The following is an 18,290-nucleotide window of genomic DNA, read 5'->3' as shown; positions in this document are numbered from 1 at the left end:
CCTGCACTTAATCTTTTTGGGGAAAATACGTCAGTTTACACTGGTAAATACAATTTAACTGACTCATTTTGAAAATGTTTTAGAAAATTGATTTGAATGCACATGGCACAAAACTTTTTATAACTTGGGATAATTAATCAAATTTAAACTTGTAAAAGAATTACATGTTTGTTATGCGTTCAGTCGCTCGGTTCGTGCCGGGTTTAAGGTTAATAGACACACCACATAGTATAAATCCGCGGTGGGAAACCAACGGTTATACCTTAATAAATATGGACACATTGTCGGGTGTACGCCTACACCCGCGTGTCAAGGTCGTGGCCATTTCATGAATGATGCCAAGGATATCCGGGACATGGTCATTAAACTCCCAAAGGCGTAAAACAAACAAAACCAATTTTTCAAACGGGTCACACTGATAATACCCAACTACTAATGAGTTAGGGTCAATTGCCCGACCAAGCGATATTTTATATACCGTACCCCAAGCCCGTATAAGGGAAAATAAGTTAAAAGTATTTACCTGAGCAAGTATAAAACCACAATAAGCAAATGCAAGTGTCTTTTACTGGTCTCCTATTCTGGAACGAAGGTTTATAATAACCTATTAGAATCCTAACGGGTCTTTAATATAGCCTAAGCTTAGACCGGTTAGTTTCACGGATAAATATGGTTTAATCGCATGGAAGGCGAAAACCGGGAAGGAATGTGATTTAGACCCAACAAGTTTGGAGACTTGTATAATATGGGTAAACTAAACACATTCTGGATTTTGAGACAAGGATGATATGGTTTGACCCATTTCGGCTAATATGTGTAAACTAGTTACATAAGTCGACCCGAACGCGAAAGTGCGTAATGGGTAACCATATAAATCATACACAAGTTTCCTGAGATTATATGCACCAAATATGTTGTGATATCAGTAAGATATGTCCTATTATGTCCCAAATGGTTTTAAACTCAAATTATGCCTTATAAGGGCGTTTTGGTCATTTTAAAGGGTATAAAAGAGTTTAAATGATATTCTGATTTACAGGTCTGAATAAATCAGTAAATATACTCATTTTACTAAGTTATAACAATAGGGTATTACTCATATGTGAATTCCATTATTTATAACCATCCTATGCACCAAAAGGGCATTTTGGTAACTTCACATAAGCCTAAAAGGTCAAAACTGGAAATCTGAGTTTGAAACCTTAGTTTACTGTTATAATATAAAATTTTACTAAATATTTCAGTAGGTATTAACTCTTATATATATAAACTAGTTTTGATACACACTATGTCGTAAAAATGCCTAAAAAGGCTATTTGGAGCCATTTCCGGGTTTTGAAGGAAAAGCTGATATTTTTATAATTCCATAAGGCTCAAAATAATTATTTTAACATAACAAATCAGTAGAAAAAGGTTTGGGGTCAAAAGGGTTTATAAAACTCATTTTATAGCCCAAAAGGGCAAAACCGCCATTAGCCGAATTAAGCTTAAAACTCTAAGTTATGCTCAGCCTAAAAATAAATAAAAATCTCTAAAAATCCCAAAATATTTTTATATATCAGTGGGTGTAAATTTTGATATAAAAATTTGGGTTTAGATAGGCTATATGCTAATTATGCTAATTAATCACTAAGAAAGCTTCTAATTACGCTAATGAGCATAACTCTTAGTCTAGACCTCAAACTGATGTCAAATTTTAGGTACAAGTTTATAATTCAGTAACTAAGATGTCTACCCTTTTACATTTTCAAAAATCATATTTTATGGACATTTGGGCATAATGGTCAACATATGGGCATTTAACGGAAATTTGCATAATAATTAGACAACTAGTGAACTAAGCCGTATAATCACAGAGGGTTATACTAACATGTTACTAGGTCCAAAAGAAGCTCTAAGGCAATCTTAAACTTGACTAAAACGGGTCAGAACTGAAAGTCAAAGCGAAAGTCAAACTATGCGACTTTCGGTTCCAAACCGGGTCTAAACAGAAAATTGTCGAGTTGAACATGTTGAGACATGTTCTTACATTAGTTACCAAGTTATATTAATGATCAAACAGGTTGCATGTATCCTACACTGCTAATTATGAGTTAATTTGGATTTAAGCATTATGTTGACTTTTTAAAGTATACTTTGACTCGACAATTAACATGGTTAGAGTGGGAATCTGGAAATACCCTTTTAAGGGTTTGATACCCTCATAATTACCTACTTATAGGTATTTTTAATTCGAGATTTGACTGAGTAATTATGGACTAATCTCGAAGTCAAACTTTAATTACGACGGTTTGACTTTTAGCTAATTAACAAAGCTAAAATGGATTAAGGGAGGTTAAGGACACTTACAAGAGTCCTAATTACTGCTAGAGATCACTAGGAAGATAGCTTGCTGTCCAGAGAGCTCCAGAGAAGCCTTGAATAAAAGTTCCAAGTGAGCAAGACTAAAGTTCACCACTCAAGCTCTTTATATAGTGAACCTTGAAGTCCAAGATCATGCCAAGATAGCCTAGGATGGTTACAAGATCACCCCAGGTGTCCCTATGTGGCTAAATACTGCCTAGCAAGTCCCTTGTTTCGAAAACCATGCTCATAAGTCGGTGTAACAGGCTGAACAGGCAGCTGTCCATTTTCTGCTGCCAGCGACAGGCTTACGGACCGTAAGCCTAAGTCCTTGCGGTCCGTATGCTCCTCTTGCGGACCGTATGCTGAAATGGTTGCGGTCCGTAACCGACCTTTGCTGAAATCGCCCAGGTATGCACCTTACGGACCGTAAGCCTAGGGCCATACGGTCCGTAACCGCTGACCAGAACCAAAATTTTTTGCAACTTCCAAGTATTGACCATGCAATGTATAATGCCGAATTTCTCATGCTTTTACTGCAGTGTAGGGACCATTTTGCTCAGCCTTTGCATGCCTAGCATGCTTATTACAACTTTGGCATCTTGTAAAAGCTTAGATTGACGGAAACTTCAAGGATTAAATCTTGGATTCTCACAAAGGTTAAACATGTTTTATTAAGCTAGTTTCAATCCTCCTTATACAAGGAATTAAATCAGGATTTAGTAGTAACATCCTTAATGACCCAATTTCCATATAAAAGATGGAATTTTATTTATTTAGAAGCAACCGGTTAATATATCAGATGTTTACTTGGGATTTATGATTCGGGTCGCTCAGAGGTGTTTTAATAACATGTCGCCCTTGAGTCGTTCAGAGGTATCTTTAATAACATGACGCCCTTTTTAAATCCTACCATACATCTTTATTTGATCCTGGTTCCTGACACGTTTGTCTCATGACACGTGTCTTTATTTTATTGGGTACGATTTTACGAGGTGCTACAAATTAGAGAGTGTCAAGGAGTTTGGAAAGTGAAAATGGTGAGATGGAGGCTTGTTTATATAGAGAGGAGGTAGGGTTTTGTGTTAAAGAAGGTTAAATGCTGATTGGGGAGAAGAAAGATGACCAATCTTGGAGCTGGAAACCATTTTCTGCGGATTAAGGGGCGTCACGCCCCGCCACGGTGAATTGAATTTACCATCGAGTAGCGCCACACCTCATTTAGCCGGATTCTTTATTATTGCATTTTAGTCCCTGAACTTTGGTTTGTTTGTTATTTTAAGCTATAACTTTTCAATTTAACATGTTTTCAAGTATGGAAAGCGTATGTAAGTATAATTCGTGTATCATGAATGTATGTATGAGTATTTGCACGTATAACAAGTGTTGGTTTGCAAGTAAATACACATTTTATGATTGATTGTGAGTATAACATGTATGTGTAAAACATGAATTTCATTATGATCAAAGTCTCGAATTACAAAATTGGAAATGGATACGGACATGATACGAATACAAGTTTCCATAAATAAAAATACGATTACACTTTCTAAATAACGAAAGTACAAAAAGCGAAACGTTACATGATACATAAGTTAAAGTGTGTTTTGCGTAGGGTTGTAAACGAACCGAACGTTCAACGAACAGTTCGTGAACCGTTTGGCGGGAAGTTTGTTTACCTTCGTTTGTTTGGTTAATGAATGAACATGAACAAGAAATTTCATTCGGTTAGCTAAATGAACAAACACGAACATATGTCCCGTTCATTCATTTGCGTTCGTGAACGTTCGGTAATGAGTTCGTGAATATTCGTTCATATTCGTTTGTTTATGTTGTTCATTAAAGATTTATTTTAACATTTATTTAGTTTATCTAAACTTTTTATATTCTTTAATTCTTATTTATCTCTTTACCCAAACAAATAAAATTAGAAAGTCTGTCACCACCTTATTTATGCACTGTTCCATTTTTTTCCATCTCATTATTCACAACAAAAAACACTATTGACCTTCGTTCAATTATTAGGACTTCAAGGTCTAGCACCTTCCCCTCTCACCATCCACCTCTATCCAGTACCGTCTTCACCGATTTTATTTGTGTTCATTTGTGTTCGCAAACCGTTTGTGAACACGTTCCTTTCCTTAATGAAATATTTTATATTTTTAGTAAGTATTTTTAGGTTTCATTTTTATTTTAAAAATTACTAAATAAAAAAATTGTAAATTATTAAATCATTGGGTAAAGATTAAAAGGCCAAGAAAGGGGTTTGAACCGCTATACCTTTTTTGGCTAAACATGTCTCTACTAACGTAGCGTCCACATGTTAAGAAACACCCTTAGAGGGCTTGAACTAGGGGTGCTAAACGGGTCGTGTTTGTGGGTTGACGGGTTCAACCTGATCCGAACTCGAAAATTTTACAAAAACCCGAACCCGACCCGAAAATCGTATCATACATAAGAACCCAAACATGACCCGGAGTTTCGTGGGTTGACTCGAACACGACCCCCTCAACCCGGATTTTTTTTTTCTGAAATTAATATATTAAAATTAAAATTTACTTTAAAAACACAAATGTATATAATAATATAATATTTAAATTATAAAATCTATGTTCATTTCTCTTTTTAAGTTTTAATAATGGCATAAAATACACACCTCGTCTAATTTATGACATAAAATATATTGTAAAAATATAATATAGTATAAATGTGTTAAACGAGTCAACCCGACCATGTTGACCCGAACCCGACCCGTTAACCTAAACAGGTTCGCTCGCGGGTTCAACCTGAAACTGACCCGAACCCGTTTAGACTAAAGCTAAACCCGCGAATTTCGCGTTAGGTTCGTGTCGGAAATTCACACCCCTAGCTTGAACCACTACATATGGTCTTACATTTAACTACGGTGATTAATCCACGTTGTCAACTCTTTAAACTAACAGAACTATACTATCACAACTTATACATTTTTAAATTTGTCTCCTTCATATATCGACTTCACAAACACATCAGAGTGTACTAGTGTAGGCTACAATTAACTTGTAACTAAAAACAACATATTCAGTTTTTAAACACGTATAAACTACAAAACTTAAATATTATTTTCACATGTGTCACATATAACACATCTTAACTACTATTTTGAACGAACATGACCAATAATGTATCGGGTTTTACTTTTACAATTTTTTTTAAACAACCAACAATATCAATCTTATTACTTTTACGACTATCTATCTATTACACAACTATGAGGACCATGTTTGCATCGTACTCAAGTAAGTCGATTTACGTAAAGCAATTTCAAATTACGAGGGGTCAAAAGTCAATTCACCAAATATAAAGGGCCAAAAAGTAAATAACCTAAAATGTATATCAGTCTATGTGCAATATGCTCGTTAGGGCTAAAAATCGATTTTAGTTCTCTGCATATTATTAGCTCACAAATTCTGCAAACTCCGTTAATCTCACCGGAAACCACCTTGTCACCGCCCTCGTACGGCAGCGTTCAACCTCCACTCTCGAAATCGTAAGTTTCTCTTGTTAGAATACAAGTTTCATCAGATGATTTTGTTCGTTAACCCTAAATTGTGATAACATATTGTTTGTTGTAAATATTATACAATTTGATATTAATTTGTTTTAAGATTCGTTTCAATTTCAATTGTTTGTTGCATATATGTTCTGGTTCTATATCAATTGGTTTAACATTTGTTTTAATTTCAACTGTTTGGTGCAGATTTGTTCTTGTTCTAGGGTTTCTATTGGTTAATTTTCGATCTTAACGATGTCGGTTACTGCGGGGGTTAGCGATACTGTTATAGCAATTAGGGATAAGCTTAGAGGTAAAATAGGGCAGACAAAAGTGAAAAGATATTGGCCTGGTAAAGCTCCGGAGTGGGCGGATGATGGCGATGAAGACGGTGACATCCGAGTGGCTCGGTCAGCTGCTTTGGAAAAGGCGTTTCCGAGCAGGGAGGATAATGATATCATGAAAAGAGATGATCCTAGGTTACGTCGGTTAGCTGAGAATCGGTTGGATAATAAGGAGGAAATTCGAGCGGATCATCGGAGGATAAGACAAGCGGAGATTATTTCAACGGAGGAAGAAGAACAGCGGAGGCAAGAACGGTTGGAGTTTGAGGAGGATGATGAGGACGCGTTGGATGAACGAAGAAGGAGAATTAGGGAAAAGTTGCTGCAGAGGGAGCAAGAGGAAGCTGCGATGATTCCGGAGGAAGAAGAGGAGGATGAGGATGAGGACGAGGAGGAATCATCGGAGTACGAAACGGATTCGGAGGAAGAGCAGATGGGTATGGCTATGGTGAAGCCAGTGTTCGTACCGAAATCGGAAAGAGATACGATTGCGGAGCGGGAGAAGATTGAAGCTGAAGAACATGCGATCGAGGAGTTGATGAAGAGAAGAGCGGAGGAGAGGAAGGTCGAGACGAAGCAGATAGTTGTCGAGGAGATACGTAAAGATATGCAAATACAGAAGAATCTGGAAGCAGAGGCTGATATTGCTGACGTGGAAACGGATGACGAGTTAAACGAGGCGGAGGAATATGAAGCTTGGAAGGCTCGTGAGATTGCGAGAATTAAACGGGACCGCGATGACCGCGATGCGATGGTGAAAGAACGAGAAGAGATTGAACGGGTTAGAAATATGACAGAAGAAGAGCGGAGAGAGTGGGAGAGAAAGAACCCGAAACCTTCTTCTGCACCGAAACAAAAATGGCGGTTTATGCAGAAATATTATCACAAGGGTGCGTTCTTTCAAGATGATCCTGATGATAAATCTGGAACTGTCGGTGCTGACGGTATTTTCCGACGTGATTACTCTGCACCGACCGGAGAAGACAAAATGGACAAGTCGATTTTGCCGAAAGTTATGCAGGTTAAGCACTTTGGTCGCAGTGGAAGAACAAAATGGACTCATCTTGTTAATGAAGATACCACTGACTGGAATAACCCGTACGTACATTATCCCTTTACACTTTAAATCTTTTTGCGTTTGTTATCATGTCATGCATTGTGAGGCTAACCTGCTGAAATAGATTCCCTTAATTTTTATGTTGACACACCAGTCATTTTAATGGTATTGATTTTGCTGAAATTAGTACTTTTTAGCGAGTATAAGTTCATTAGACGAATAGTGTTGGGTTCTATCATTCTAGATAATAAGTAATTAGTTGATTATAGCAGTAGATGAATATACTGATATATGAACAGTGAGTTTACGGTCCAGTTCGGCGTTCGGCTAACAATGGTTCCGTGAAACGACAAACCGAACCGGCCAGGTTGGATAGATCGTCTGGATTGGTGGTTTAACGGTTTGAACCGTTTTTTTTAGTTTTTTGTTTTGTTCTCAAAATCTTTAGTTTGTGTTAAAAAATTGAAGTGATAAAACATATTACATGGTGATAATAATATATATACATAACTACATATTCTAAAAATAAAAATGAATGTGTTTATAAATACTAAAGGTTAAATGGCGAGTTCCAAGTTTTAAACGGGAATGGATCGTTAAACTGCCAAACAGTGAAAACCAAATTGCCGGATCTCAAACCGTTCAAACTTCAAATTGGTTGACTAGCTTCGATTTGAGCGTTTCGGTCTAGGGGTGTGCAAAGTTGGTTAACTGAGGATTCGGTTAATTGAAAAGTGTTAACCATAACCATAACCGTAACCATAACCATAACCATAACCGATGGTCGGTTAACCGTGGTTCGGTTAATCTGGCGGTTACGGGTCGGTTATGGTTATTTCAGTTATTTTATAGGAAAGGAAAACAACATATAAAACTACTTTCAATCAAATAGTGTTGTGTTATACGATTGACGCCCCCAACTGGTTTAGGATGAAAGGCATATTGTTTCTGTATTAATTTTCTTTATGACATTAAATTGATATAAGTAGCATCTCATCTCATTCGCTGTCCAAAATAACTTTTTAAATGTGTAGATATATATATTTGATTACTTGTACATTTCTTCTGTGCCTTACCTTCCATGTCGATTGGAAACACACTTACTTATATTAAAGCATTTAAACCATTAACAGCGTTAAAATGGAACAAATATTAATAAGACTTATTATGTTAAGCGAACATTAGTCTGTTGGTTACTTGCTTATTTCTCTAGTAGCCCAATGGAGCTATCTATGTAAGTTAGTTAAAGGTGCTTAAATTATTCATCTACGAGCACGTTTCAAATTGGTCTTCCATTTGTTTGTTTCTGGATATTCTTTACCTCTGTATATCCATCAGCTCTTGCATGATTTAAACAATATTATTACGCAAAGCCCTTTAAAATTGTTTTTTAATGTTGTTGCAGGTGGACAAACAATGATCCACTTCGGGCAAAATACAACACTAAAATGGCGGGCATGAATATGCCCATTGCGAAGCCCAAAGGAAAAAAGTTCAAGGACTGGGAATCTCGTTAATTAATGGAACCTGTAAGCATTTTGCATGCGATTATCAGCCTTTAATATGTCTTGATATCTTGCTTTGAGTTGGAATATAACTATTAACTAGCATAATCTTTATGAGGGATCCTGGATATCTACGTTTGTTATGTTGTTGGTTTAACCTTATGTTTTGATCTCATTCTCTTAAGAAGCAATATATACAGGTTGGCAGGGGCGGGCCTACCTTAGGGGAAGGGGTAGCCTCCGCTACCGCTTGGCGCTCGGCAGTAGTGTAAATTTTGAAAAAAATTGACCTTTTTTGACGTTTTTTCGATTTCGTTACCGCTTTTTCATAAAACATTACCGCTACGAAGATTTTCTAGATCCGCCACTGCAGGTTGGGTAACGTCTCAAACATGTTTGGGTGAAACAAATTATTTTATTAGTACATTCAAAAAACTGGTTTTGTTGGGTTGACTCAAACAGTATGCTGTATATTAATTACCAGTCTGTATCTATTAAAAATAGATTTTAACAATGTTTAGCCCGTTTAATTCTGGATTCGTGCACGAATTGATCTTGTGCCTATTTCATACTTTTGTCTACTTAATTGTGGACTTGATTGCTTGATAGTTGGTTGAGGTGGAGATGAAGTCGAATCACAAACTTGAAAACAGAGAACACTCAGAAATGCATCCGATGGTCTCTGCACGTTATGTTTTTATAATGACAAAGTTATACTCGAATGTTATTGATGTGGTTACTGATTTTACAACGTTTACGGAATATTTGGCTACAATTGTTTAAGTGTTCTTTATAGTAGTTGTTTCATTCGGGTCGAACATCAAGTTGGAACAGAATTGAACAAAACTGAGCCGGAATTCAAAAGTAATGGAAAAATGAACGGTTATTGTTTTCGTTTATAACTGGTTTAGTCCTAAGTTTGATTGTGAATTTCGATTAGGATTAAAAACCCATTTTCAAGAAAATTGTCTCTGACAGGATGTAATAAACATTATTTCTTCTCGAAATCCTTATATACATAAGGAATGTGATAACTTTGAATATATTGGTAGGGCACTTCGCTACTTACAAAATTGTGAGAACAACGTATTGTAGCTGTACATAGTTTTTTTTTGCTAAAATAATGAAGAAGAGAGTGTGATTGATGTTTACGGTTTACATAACTGTTATATATCACAACAAAAAAGAATCTCTAACGGATGATATTGATAATATAATAACACATTTGATGTAATACACACTATTTCTTCTAAAATTCGCTGTATACATGTGTTAGCTTTGAATATACTGACAGAGCACCTAGCCACACAGAGGTTTGGTCCACCTCTTCAGCTACAGATGTGGTTCGCAGACTGCAGACGTTTTTCCTCTAAAAAAACAAACAACACCCAAGTGTACATGTTGGCGATGTTGCTTTGCTAAAATAAGGGTGCGGTGGATATACCTAGCAACCCACAAGTACCCACACAATCATTCAATAAGATTGTGTTATCTTATTTAACCCAATACAACCCAAATAGGAGGGGGCACTCTCCTAGCTCAACCCACTACCCATTATCTAATAATGTTATGTCACCTAACCACTCACCTTACTTGCTTTTTCCTCTCCTGAGTCAAACGATACTTGCAACGAGTATTAAACCCGCTCCCACTACTCGATTGCACAACCCGGGTTGGTTACGACAATGTACCTTCCCAACCCGCCCCTACACACACTACTCGGATGACTTACGAGTTCTACGGCCCACTCCCCTATTGGGGAGAGAGTACGATAGACGATTATGTTTTAGTTTTTTTTAGAACATCAACTGTCAAGATACCACCCATTGGGCGGCCGCAAGCACGACTGTGAGGTCGGCCCCAGATCAGACATTGCGCTACCACAAGAGTCGGGACTCTCTGGCGTAACGCACAGTGGGAGAAAACTCGTGTTGGCTCGTAGTCGAACTTGCGACCTTTAAGGAGATCTAGTTCTTATTTTCATTGCCTTTGCCACTCCACCAGATGGTGAGGACGACGATTATGTTTTAGCTATACATTGTATTACCGTAAATATATATTGAAAAAATAAGAAAAGTGGAAGGGCCAAAATAGTCTTTTCTCCAAACTTCAAGTCAAAAGAAATGTCAACTCTTCTGGTCAATGAACATCCACCAATCACCCAAACCCCTTCGTAGTTCGTTCTCTTCTTCATCTCAATTCTCGCATGGCGGACGATAGCGAAACCCCAAAAGTCAAAGATTCACCGTCAGTTTCACAATCTGTAAGCATCTCTTTCCTCAATCTGAGTCATTACCATTCGATTCGAATCAATCTGTACTCGTAGTATTTATTACAAACTTCTTACAGTACCTGGAAGTAAATTGCACAAGTTCAAGCAAGATCAGACGGTTTTCAGCCGGTACGGAGGCCGGATTCGCGTTGCATTTGATCAACAAAAAGCTCGATGATGGATTGCCGGTAGCTTCGTATATTGAAGCAGTTAAAGAAGGTGAAGAACCGGTCAGTTTTGGGCGTAATTCTGTTCTTGTGTGTTACGGTCATGGCTGGAAGCTGCAGACGGTTACTGAACCAGAAGGTATCTGTTTCATTATGCTTAGTTTCATAGATTATCTATACACTGTTGAGTTTGATTAAGAAATGTTGCTGATTTGTTATGAATTTGAAGTAAATAAGTGTGAATAGTTTTACGATATCGTTTGCGTAATGAATAATTATGTTATAAGTTATAACTTTGTGTTTTTGGTTTTCATGAAGGTGCAAGAGCTAGGGGAAGAATCAGGAGAACTATAAACCATGAATCGTCTCCACTGGTATGTCTACCTTTTAGTAGCGTTTCGGGATTTATTTTTTAAAAATTGATAAATGATTACTGATGAAGCTTTTAGTATATGTGATGCTGAGTATAATTGTGTTCTTGTGGTTGTTTATTTGTTAATATGTCACCCAGTAGTAACCATGTTTGTTTACTTTTCGGCTAAAGTCATTGAAACTTTTTTCTAACTACAAAACGACTAAGTTCTAATGTTGTTGGATTGTTAGGGAATGTTTTTATGAATGTTATAGTTACGCGACCTAAATGGAACGAATACGAAACCGGGTTACTATTTAGTGATTATTGTTATCAAGTTTAAAACCTAAAGTAGGAGGTAGTTGTGAAGAAAAAAGCCACTAAATAACAATCAAAATTGAAAAATTGTTTCGTTTAGGTCTTTCACTTTAAGCAGATATGAAAAATTTCACATCAATGAACATAGTTGTCAATAGCGATCGTAGTTATCGCTATAGCGCGCTATGTAGCGTATAGGTATAGTGTCGCTATTAGGGTTGTAGCGACGGATAGCGAGAATAGCGACACCTTATTTTTATTTTTATTTTTTTAAATATAAATAGCAATTAAATATAACTATAAAATAGTTGGATTTTAGGTTTTTGTTAAATATACGTGTAGTAAAATAGCACACATACCAGGGTATTTTTATATAATATACATATACAATTTTTAATTTTTTTTTTCTAGTGTATCACTATTTATAAAATAACCGTCCGCTATTTATCGCTATTCGCTATGTAGCATATAGGTACCTTATCGCTACTTGTCGCTATTCGCCGTTAACAACTTTTGTCAATGAAACAAATTGAAACTTGCGTGATTTTTATAGTTAAAAATGTGCGAGTGACTTCTGTGAAATAATCTTCAAGCTTGGTTTACTATATCATGACTATATCCCCTTACTTATTTGTGCCTGATTTGTGTTTCACATGATAGATCCTGGATTCCCTAGTGGCACTTATAGTTATATTTACAAAGCTATACTCATGATTAATGAAATGTGAAAGAATAACGTTTCACTTACAAAAGGCTTACATAATTTGGTTTTTAAGACCTAGGTGGACCAACCAAATGAAGAGATGGAAGTTAGAAGTTATTGTGGTTGGTCTACCTAGATTTTCTATTTTTCTAAGCAAACGTTTTTTTTTAACTTGTTTGCAAGTGTAGCATGTAAAAATATGAATCTGTTTAAAGTCTAATGCGTAGTTGTTAATGGCGAATAGCGACATATAGCGATAAGGTACCCATATGCTACATAGTGAATAGCGATAAATAGCAGGCGGCTATTTTATAAAAATAGCGATACACTAGAAAAAAAATTAAAAAATTTTATATGTATATTATATCAAAATACCGTTGTATATATGCTATTTTACATGTATATTTAACAAAAACCTAAAATCTAGCTATTTTATAGCTATATTTAATTGCTATTTTTATTAAAAAAAATAAACTGTCACTATTATCGCTACAAACCTAATAGTGAGCCTAGACCTATACGCTATGTAGCGCGCTATATTGATCCCTACGCTCGCTATTGACAACTATGGTCTCATGGGTATCAAACCTCAAATGAAATGAACAATTTGTTCAAAAAACGAAGATCAATAGACAGAGCGCTTCAAGTTCGGAAACTATTATTACAGTAATTCGACCGTTGAAACTGACCACGCCGCATAAACCTCAGCAACAGCAATTTGGCCAGTTTGAGATCCAAACGTTTTGTTTTTTATGGTTTTAACGGTTTGGAACGTGGAACCGGTGTTGTAACCGTGTAACATTCATTGCTATATATATATATATATATATAGGGTAAGGATAGTGTAAAAAGGGCCTAAAGTGTGAGAAGTGTAAGAAGTGTATTATAACACTATATATAATACTATATAACACCATATAAACACCGTATAACAATATGTAACACCATATAATACCATATAACACTATGTAACACTATATATCATTATATAACAAATATAACACTATAGGTTGTCTGATAGCATGTCTATGATAGATGTATAGTGTTATATTTGTTATATAATGATATATAGTGTAACATAGTGTTATATGGTATTATATGTTGTTACATATTGTTATACGGTGTTTATATGGTGTTATATAGTATTATATATAGTGTTATAATACACTTCTTACACTTCTCACACTTTGAGCACTTTTTACAGGATCCTCTACCTATATATATATATATATTTTTTTTAATATGTAGTTAAGTATAGGTATTATAATCGTGAACCTTTTTTTTATTGAAGTTTACTAATGATATCGGGAACAAAACGGTTGGATCCGTCAAAACCGAATCGATAAATCATAAATCGCCTTCCAACCCAGCCAGTTTGGTGTGTCATCTCTTAAAACCGTAGTTAGTGATTCGGTCTAGAATTTCCGTCAAAGCTTGTCGAATCGGACTGTGAACATCCCTAATCTGAACCATTAAGTTTCACCCATTTGGCCCGTTTATTTGAGACTAAATATAACCAAATCAACTTACTTGAGCTGTACATTCACAACCATTAGTGAAACTAAATCTTAACCTGACATTGTATGGATCTGTTTTTATATCTTACTCTCTTGTAGTCTTGTTGAATTTTACAAGAATGCATATCTAATTTTATGGTTTATCTTTATTTTTCATTTTCAGTTCTCTGATGAGTTGCATTCAACAAAAAGCTTATTACCGTCGGTGATCGGTGTCCACTACATTGCAAAAGTGTTGCTGGCTTTTGTCTTGCTTTTTGTGTTCGGGGCGGTTTTCACATTAGCTCTTGAGAATCTTCCGAGGTTGCTTATCTTTATCAACCCTTCCGTTTAAGTACATCAATCATCAGTGTATATTATTACTCCCAACTCATTTCTGTTACCAAACTTGTTTAATTCTACACATTTCTGTCTCCAAAACTATTGGAATTATCAATATTTATGATTTATTCGACACAATGAAAGTATGGATTAGCAGTTGAAATTCAAGTGAGACGGGCGCAACTGTATCGCCTCATTATACCTATACACATTAGGCTGACCAATATTGTCATTTTGGAGGAAATTTGCCGTTCTTTTGCAGTTCGATAAGCTTTTCGTAGATGAACCACAGAAAAGCCAACGGATATCGCAGCTCTGTTTGTTTCTCTTATGATCGTGTGCTTTAGATATGTGTGTGTTTGTCTATATATATATTATTGGTTTGCGATTTGTGAAGTCCTGCCGGAGATATTGTTTAAAAGGCCACCGTATATTAATGCAAGAAAGTCACATAATTAACTCACTTGGAGCCTAGGTGTTTGTCATAATTTGTAAGTTTTACTGTTTTAGTATGGGTTGGGTCGTGTTGTGTTGACCCGAGCTAACTTTGCCCAAGTTTTAAAACAAACCTATAAATATACAGTGCGCTAAATACTGTTGCAAAAGCATATTTTATCATCCCCCCAACCTAAGCAAGTCGGCGGGTTCAGCTGTAAACCGGATTGAGATTTATAAAAGTCGGTCCATGTTTACAATTTGAAAAGCTCGAGATTAACGGTTCTACTGATGAACCGTTAATCTTTTTTTCTTATTCTGTTTATTATTTTCATGTATGAATGTGTGGTTGTGTTTATATGTATAATTGATAAACCATCACTATCATTTTAATGTAACGATTTGAAAGAACAACCGCCGTCGTAACGCGTCATACCATTCTTTAACTTAAAAAAACATTTTTTTCTTAAGTGCTTATTTTTATGTATGTGTGGGCACAAATACAAGTTTGTTTACATTTCAACATAAATTTTTTTCGCAAATAAGTTGGGTCAAATATAATACGTTTTCCTACTTATTTTATAAGTACGTTTTTAGTTGTTCTACGTTTTGACGTAAATTTTGTTCGGAATCGAGTCGGGTCAAATATAATACGTTTTTGTTAAACGATATAAATTAGAGTTACTTTAGATTTCGACGCTGCCGCAACACACGGAGATATTTACTAGTTAAATCATATATGAAAACTGAAGAGGTCATACCTAATTCCTTTCTTTCTAAAATCTTCTATATACATCAACATATTAAATCATAGTAAACGTCAAAATCATCGAGATACAATATAAACACATAAGGAGTCTCCTTATCCTTTTCATTTTATCATAAATATACAGTACGTGTACTTGGGGGGGGGGGGGTATTACACATGTTGCATTTTAGTTAGATGCACCATTATTAGGCCATCCGGGCTCGTCCGTTATAGTATCACGGGAACAAATCTATAACGCGTTATACTTCCATTTTCCCACCCCGACCTTAATCTATAACGCGTGGGTGGGTGGGTGGGGGTGGGGGGGGGGGGTATTACACATGTTGCATTTTAGTTAGATGCATCATTATTAGGCCACCCGGGCTCGTCCGTTATAGTATCACGGGAACAAATCTATAACGCGTTATACTTCCATTTTCCCACCCCGACCTTAATCTATAACGCGTGGGTGGGTGGGGGGGGGGGGGTATTACACATGTTGCATTTTAGTTAGATGCACCATTATTAGGCCACCCGGGCTCGTCCGTTATAGTATCACGGGAACAAATCTATAACGCGTTATACTTCCATTTTCCCACCCCGACCTTAATCTATAACGCGTTAATATATAACGAAATCAAATTTTCGTTAATTTTATCACGCCGTTATTTTTTTTTTTGTGAGTGTATTGTTGGTTGGGGGGTAATTGTTGGGTGTGGTGTTGAGTGATGACCACCCCCACTAAAAAAAGTTGTGAGCGATGGAAAAATAGTCGATGACATGGCGGAATTTGATTGGTGCCTGTGAGTGATAAATTCTATCACTAGTGAACCATCCCCCTCCCTTAGGTTTTTTTTTGTGTGTATGTGGGGTTTTTTAGAAGCCGTTGTATATTATAATTAGGAGTCTTTGTATTTGATCTTAATAACCTCACACTATATATATGTTTTATACTTTTATAGTTATTCAAGTTTATAAAAATAATTTGAGTTTAATCAAATTGACGTAACTATATTATTAAAACGAAAAAGTCTTAACAATAATAGCTGAAACATTTCTCCTGTCACAACCACATGTAACCTTAATTTAATCACAAAACTCCCATCGCGTCAGATTAGCTATTTCTGTGATTTAATAAATGTTCCAAATTCAATGTACATTATTTTTATATTTTTGTCTTTTATTATTGAAGAAACACGGAACCGATTATGGGGACTAATCACTTTGGTTTATGTTTCTACCATAGTGGTTAACCTTCTAATGAATATCTGAGCTCCGACTTGATGTTTAATCCTGCAAAACAGAACACCGTTACTCGTCAAGAGGGGAATGTGGGGGTTTCCCTTTTAACCGGGCTCCGGCGTGAGAATAAGCGACTGCTTGGGGAGGATAATTAAGTGTTAATAGTGAGAGTAGAGGGAATCGAGAGCTTAACCTGTGGAATGAGGTCTCTATTTATAGCCGGAGAGGTGTAAGAGGATATGGGCTGATGGGCCTTGGGCCGGTAATGGACAACATAACGGATATGCTCTTTGTCTCACTAGTGTCGACCGTTTAGTGGCTTCTAGAAGCTCTTCGGCGCTGGCGCGCCTTGGTTGGAGCCACGTGTCATTGTTGTCGGCCTTGCTGTTCTTCTGCCATCAGCAGACAAGTGGAGATCGTGGGACAAATGTCTCCGTCCTCTGATTGGTGCCACGTAGGCGTCCTTAAGTACTTCTCGTTAGACGATCGTGGCGCACGATTGAACAGAGCCTGCTGGACGTTCATTGGCTCTTTTTCACTGCCACTTGTACCTTGTGTACCACCTGGGACAGCCTTGCGCTGCTTCCCTGTGTGGTTCTTGCTGAGCATTTAACTAACTGGCGCGGGGTTAGTATGTCTGTGTGCTCCTTTAGCATGCTAAGTGCTGATATCGGAGCTTCCTGTGGGTGAGCCCTCGCGCGACCTAGAACAGGAAAGTGGTGCAACCCGCGCAAGGCTCGTGATATGAAGGTTATTGAATAAAGAGTATGGTTCCACGCGCAACCTTGGCGGAGGTTTGCGCGGCTTTTTGGGACCATACCCCTTCAAGTCCCCCCAGTCCAGTGCTGCACCATGCGCGAGGCAAGTGGTTGGAGCTCTGGACTTAGAAAAAATAAAAGTTGAAGAAAATGCTTTTTTGCTTTTGGTTAACGTGGCGCGTGTAGTCTTTGTTGCTTACAACCGCGCTGCTACCAAGATTGGTTCTAAGTGATTTATTGCTTTTCTGAGCAACCGCGAAAAGGGTTGCTAAGTCGATGTTACATTGCGCAGCCTTGATAGCTTTTTCAGGAAGCTAGTTGTAATTTATGGCGGGAAAAACTTCGAAATTTGAACTCTGACAAGTTGGTGAGATAAGTCGCTGTTTGTGACGTTTGAGTTGACTCCTAGCACGGGTGCCATCATCCCGACTGCGACGGTTACACTTTGTGTCAGGAAAGTGAGGCCCACGCGCGCGTGGTAACCGTCACCCCTGCTTTTACGCGTTACGTGGCATCGTCTCGTTGGCCCGCTTAGCGGCGAGTGCGGCACGTTTACCCATCGCATTAAATGCGATGGGTATATATATCCGAAGAGATGTGAGAGGTTATCACTTCTCTTCTACTATTTCCAACTCTCTCGTTTCTTCTCTTCGAATCTTCAAATCTTGTAGCAGAT

At 37.0% G+C, this 18,290-nt stretch overlaps 2 protein-coding genes across 3 annotated transcripts; both read left to right on the top strand.

The window, feature by feature from the left end:
* Nucleotides 1-5,713: 5,713 nt before the first annotated feature.
* Nucleotides 5,714-9,678, top strand: LOC110881035 (microfibrillar-associated protein 1). Of its 2 annotated transcripts, XM_022129425.2 has the most exons (4): nt 5,715-5,872; nt 6,083-7,317; nt 8,682-8,805; nt 9,391-9,678. In XM_022129425.2, exons 2-3 carry the CDS (start codon nt 6,131-6,133, stop codon nt 8,791-8,793), a joined length of 1,299 nt encoding a protein of 432 aa, XP_021985117.1. In that variant the 5' UTR covers nt 5,715-5,872; nt 6,083-6,130; the 3' UTR covers nt 8,794-8,805; nt 9,391-9,678. The 2 variants fall into 2 exon arrangements, with proteins under 2 accessions (XP_021985113.1, XP_021985117.1); XM_022129421.2 differs by lacking the exon at nt 9,391-9,678 and having other exon boundaries at nt 5,714-5,872; nt 8,682-8,956.
* Nucleotides 9,679-10,890: 1,212 nt separating this feature from the next.
* LOC110881049 lies at nt 10,891-14,599 on the top strand. Its single transcript, XM_022129429.2, has 4 exons — nt 10,891-11,044; nt 11,131-11,359; nt 11,539-11,594; nt 14,274-14,599. Exons 1-4 carry the CDS (start codon nt 10,988-10,990, stop codon nt 14,442-14,444), a joined length of 513 nt encoding a protein of 170 aa, XP_021985121.1. The 5' UTR covers nt 10,891-10,987; the 3' UTR covers nt 14,445-14,599.
* Nucleotides 14,600-18,290: the final 3,691 nt, after the last annotated feature.

The sequence above is a fragment of the Helianthus annuus genome, chromosome 1 (assembly GCF_002127325.2).
Source record: "Helianthus annuus cultivar XRQ/B chromosome 1, HanXRQr2.0-SUNRISE, whole genome shotgun sequence".
Classification (NCBI taxonomy): Eukaryota; Viridiplantae; Streptophyta; class Magnoliopsida; order Asterales; family Asteraceae; genus Helianthus; species Helianthus annuus.
Note: the sequence above shows the minus strand (reverse complement) of the source record. Positions and strands in the feature narration are given on the sequence as shown.

Coding starts and splice junctions, on each gene's coding strand:
- LOC110881035 (XM_022129425.2), top strand. CDS start 6,131: ATGTCGGTTACTGCGGGGGTTAGCGATACTGTTATAGCAATTAGGGAT. Junction 7,318..8,681: donor ACCACTGACTGGAATAACCC/GTACGTACATTA, acceptor ATGTTGTTGCAG/GTGGACAAACAATGATCCAC.
- LOC110881049 (XM_022129429.2), top strand. CDS start 10,988: ATGGCGGACGATAGCGAAACCCCAAAAGTCAAAGATTCACCGTCAGTT. Junction 11,045..11,130: donor CACCGTCAGTTTCACAATCT/GTAAGCATCTCT, acceptor AACTTCTTACAG/TACCTGGAAGTAAATTGCAC. Junction 11,595..14,273: donor ACCATGAATCGTCTCCACTG/GTATGTCTACCT, acceptor TTTCATTTTCAG/TTCTCTGATGAGTTGCATTC.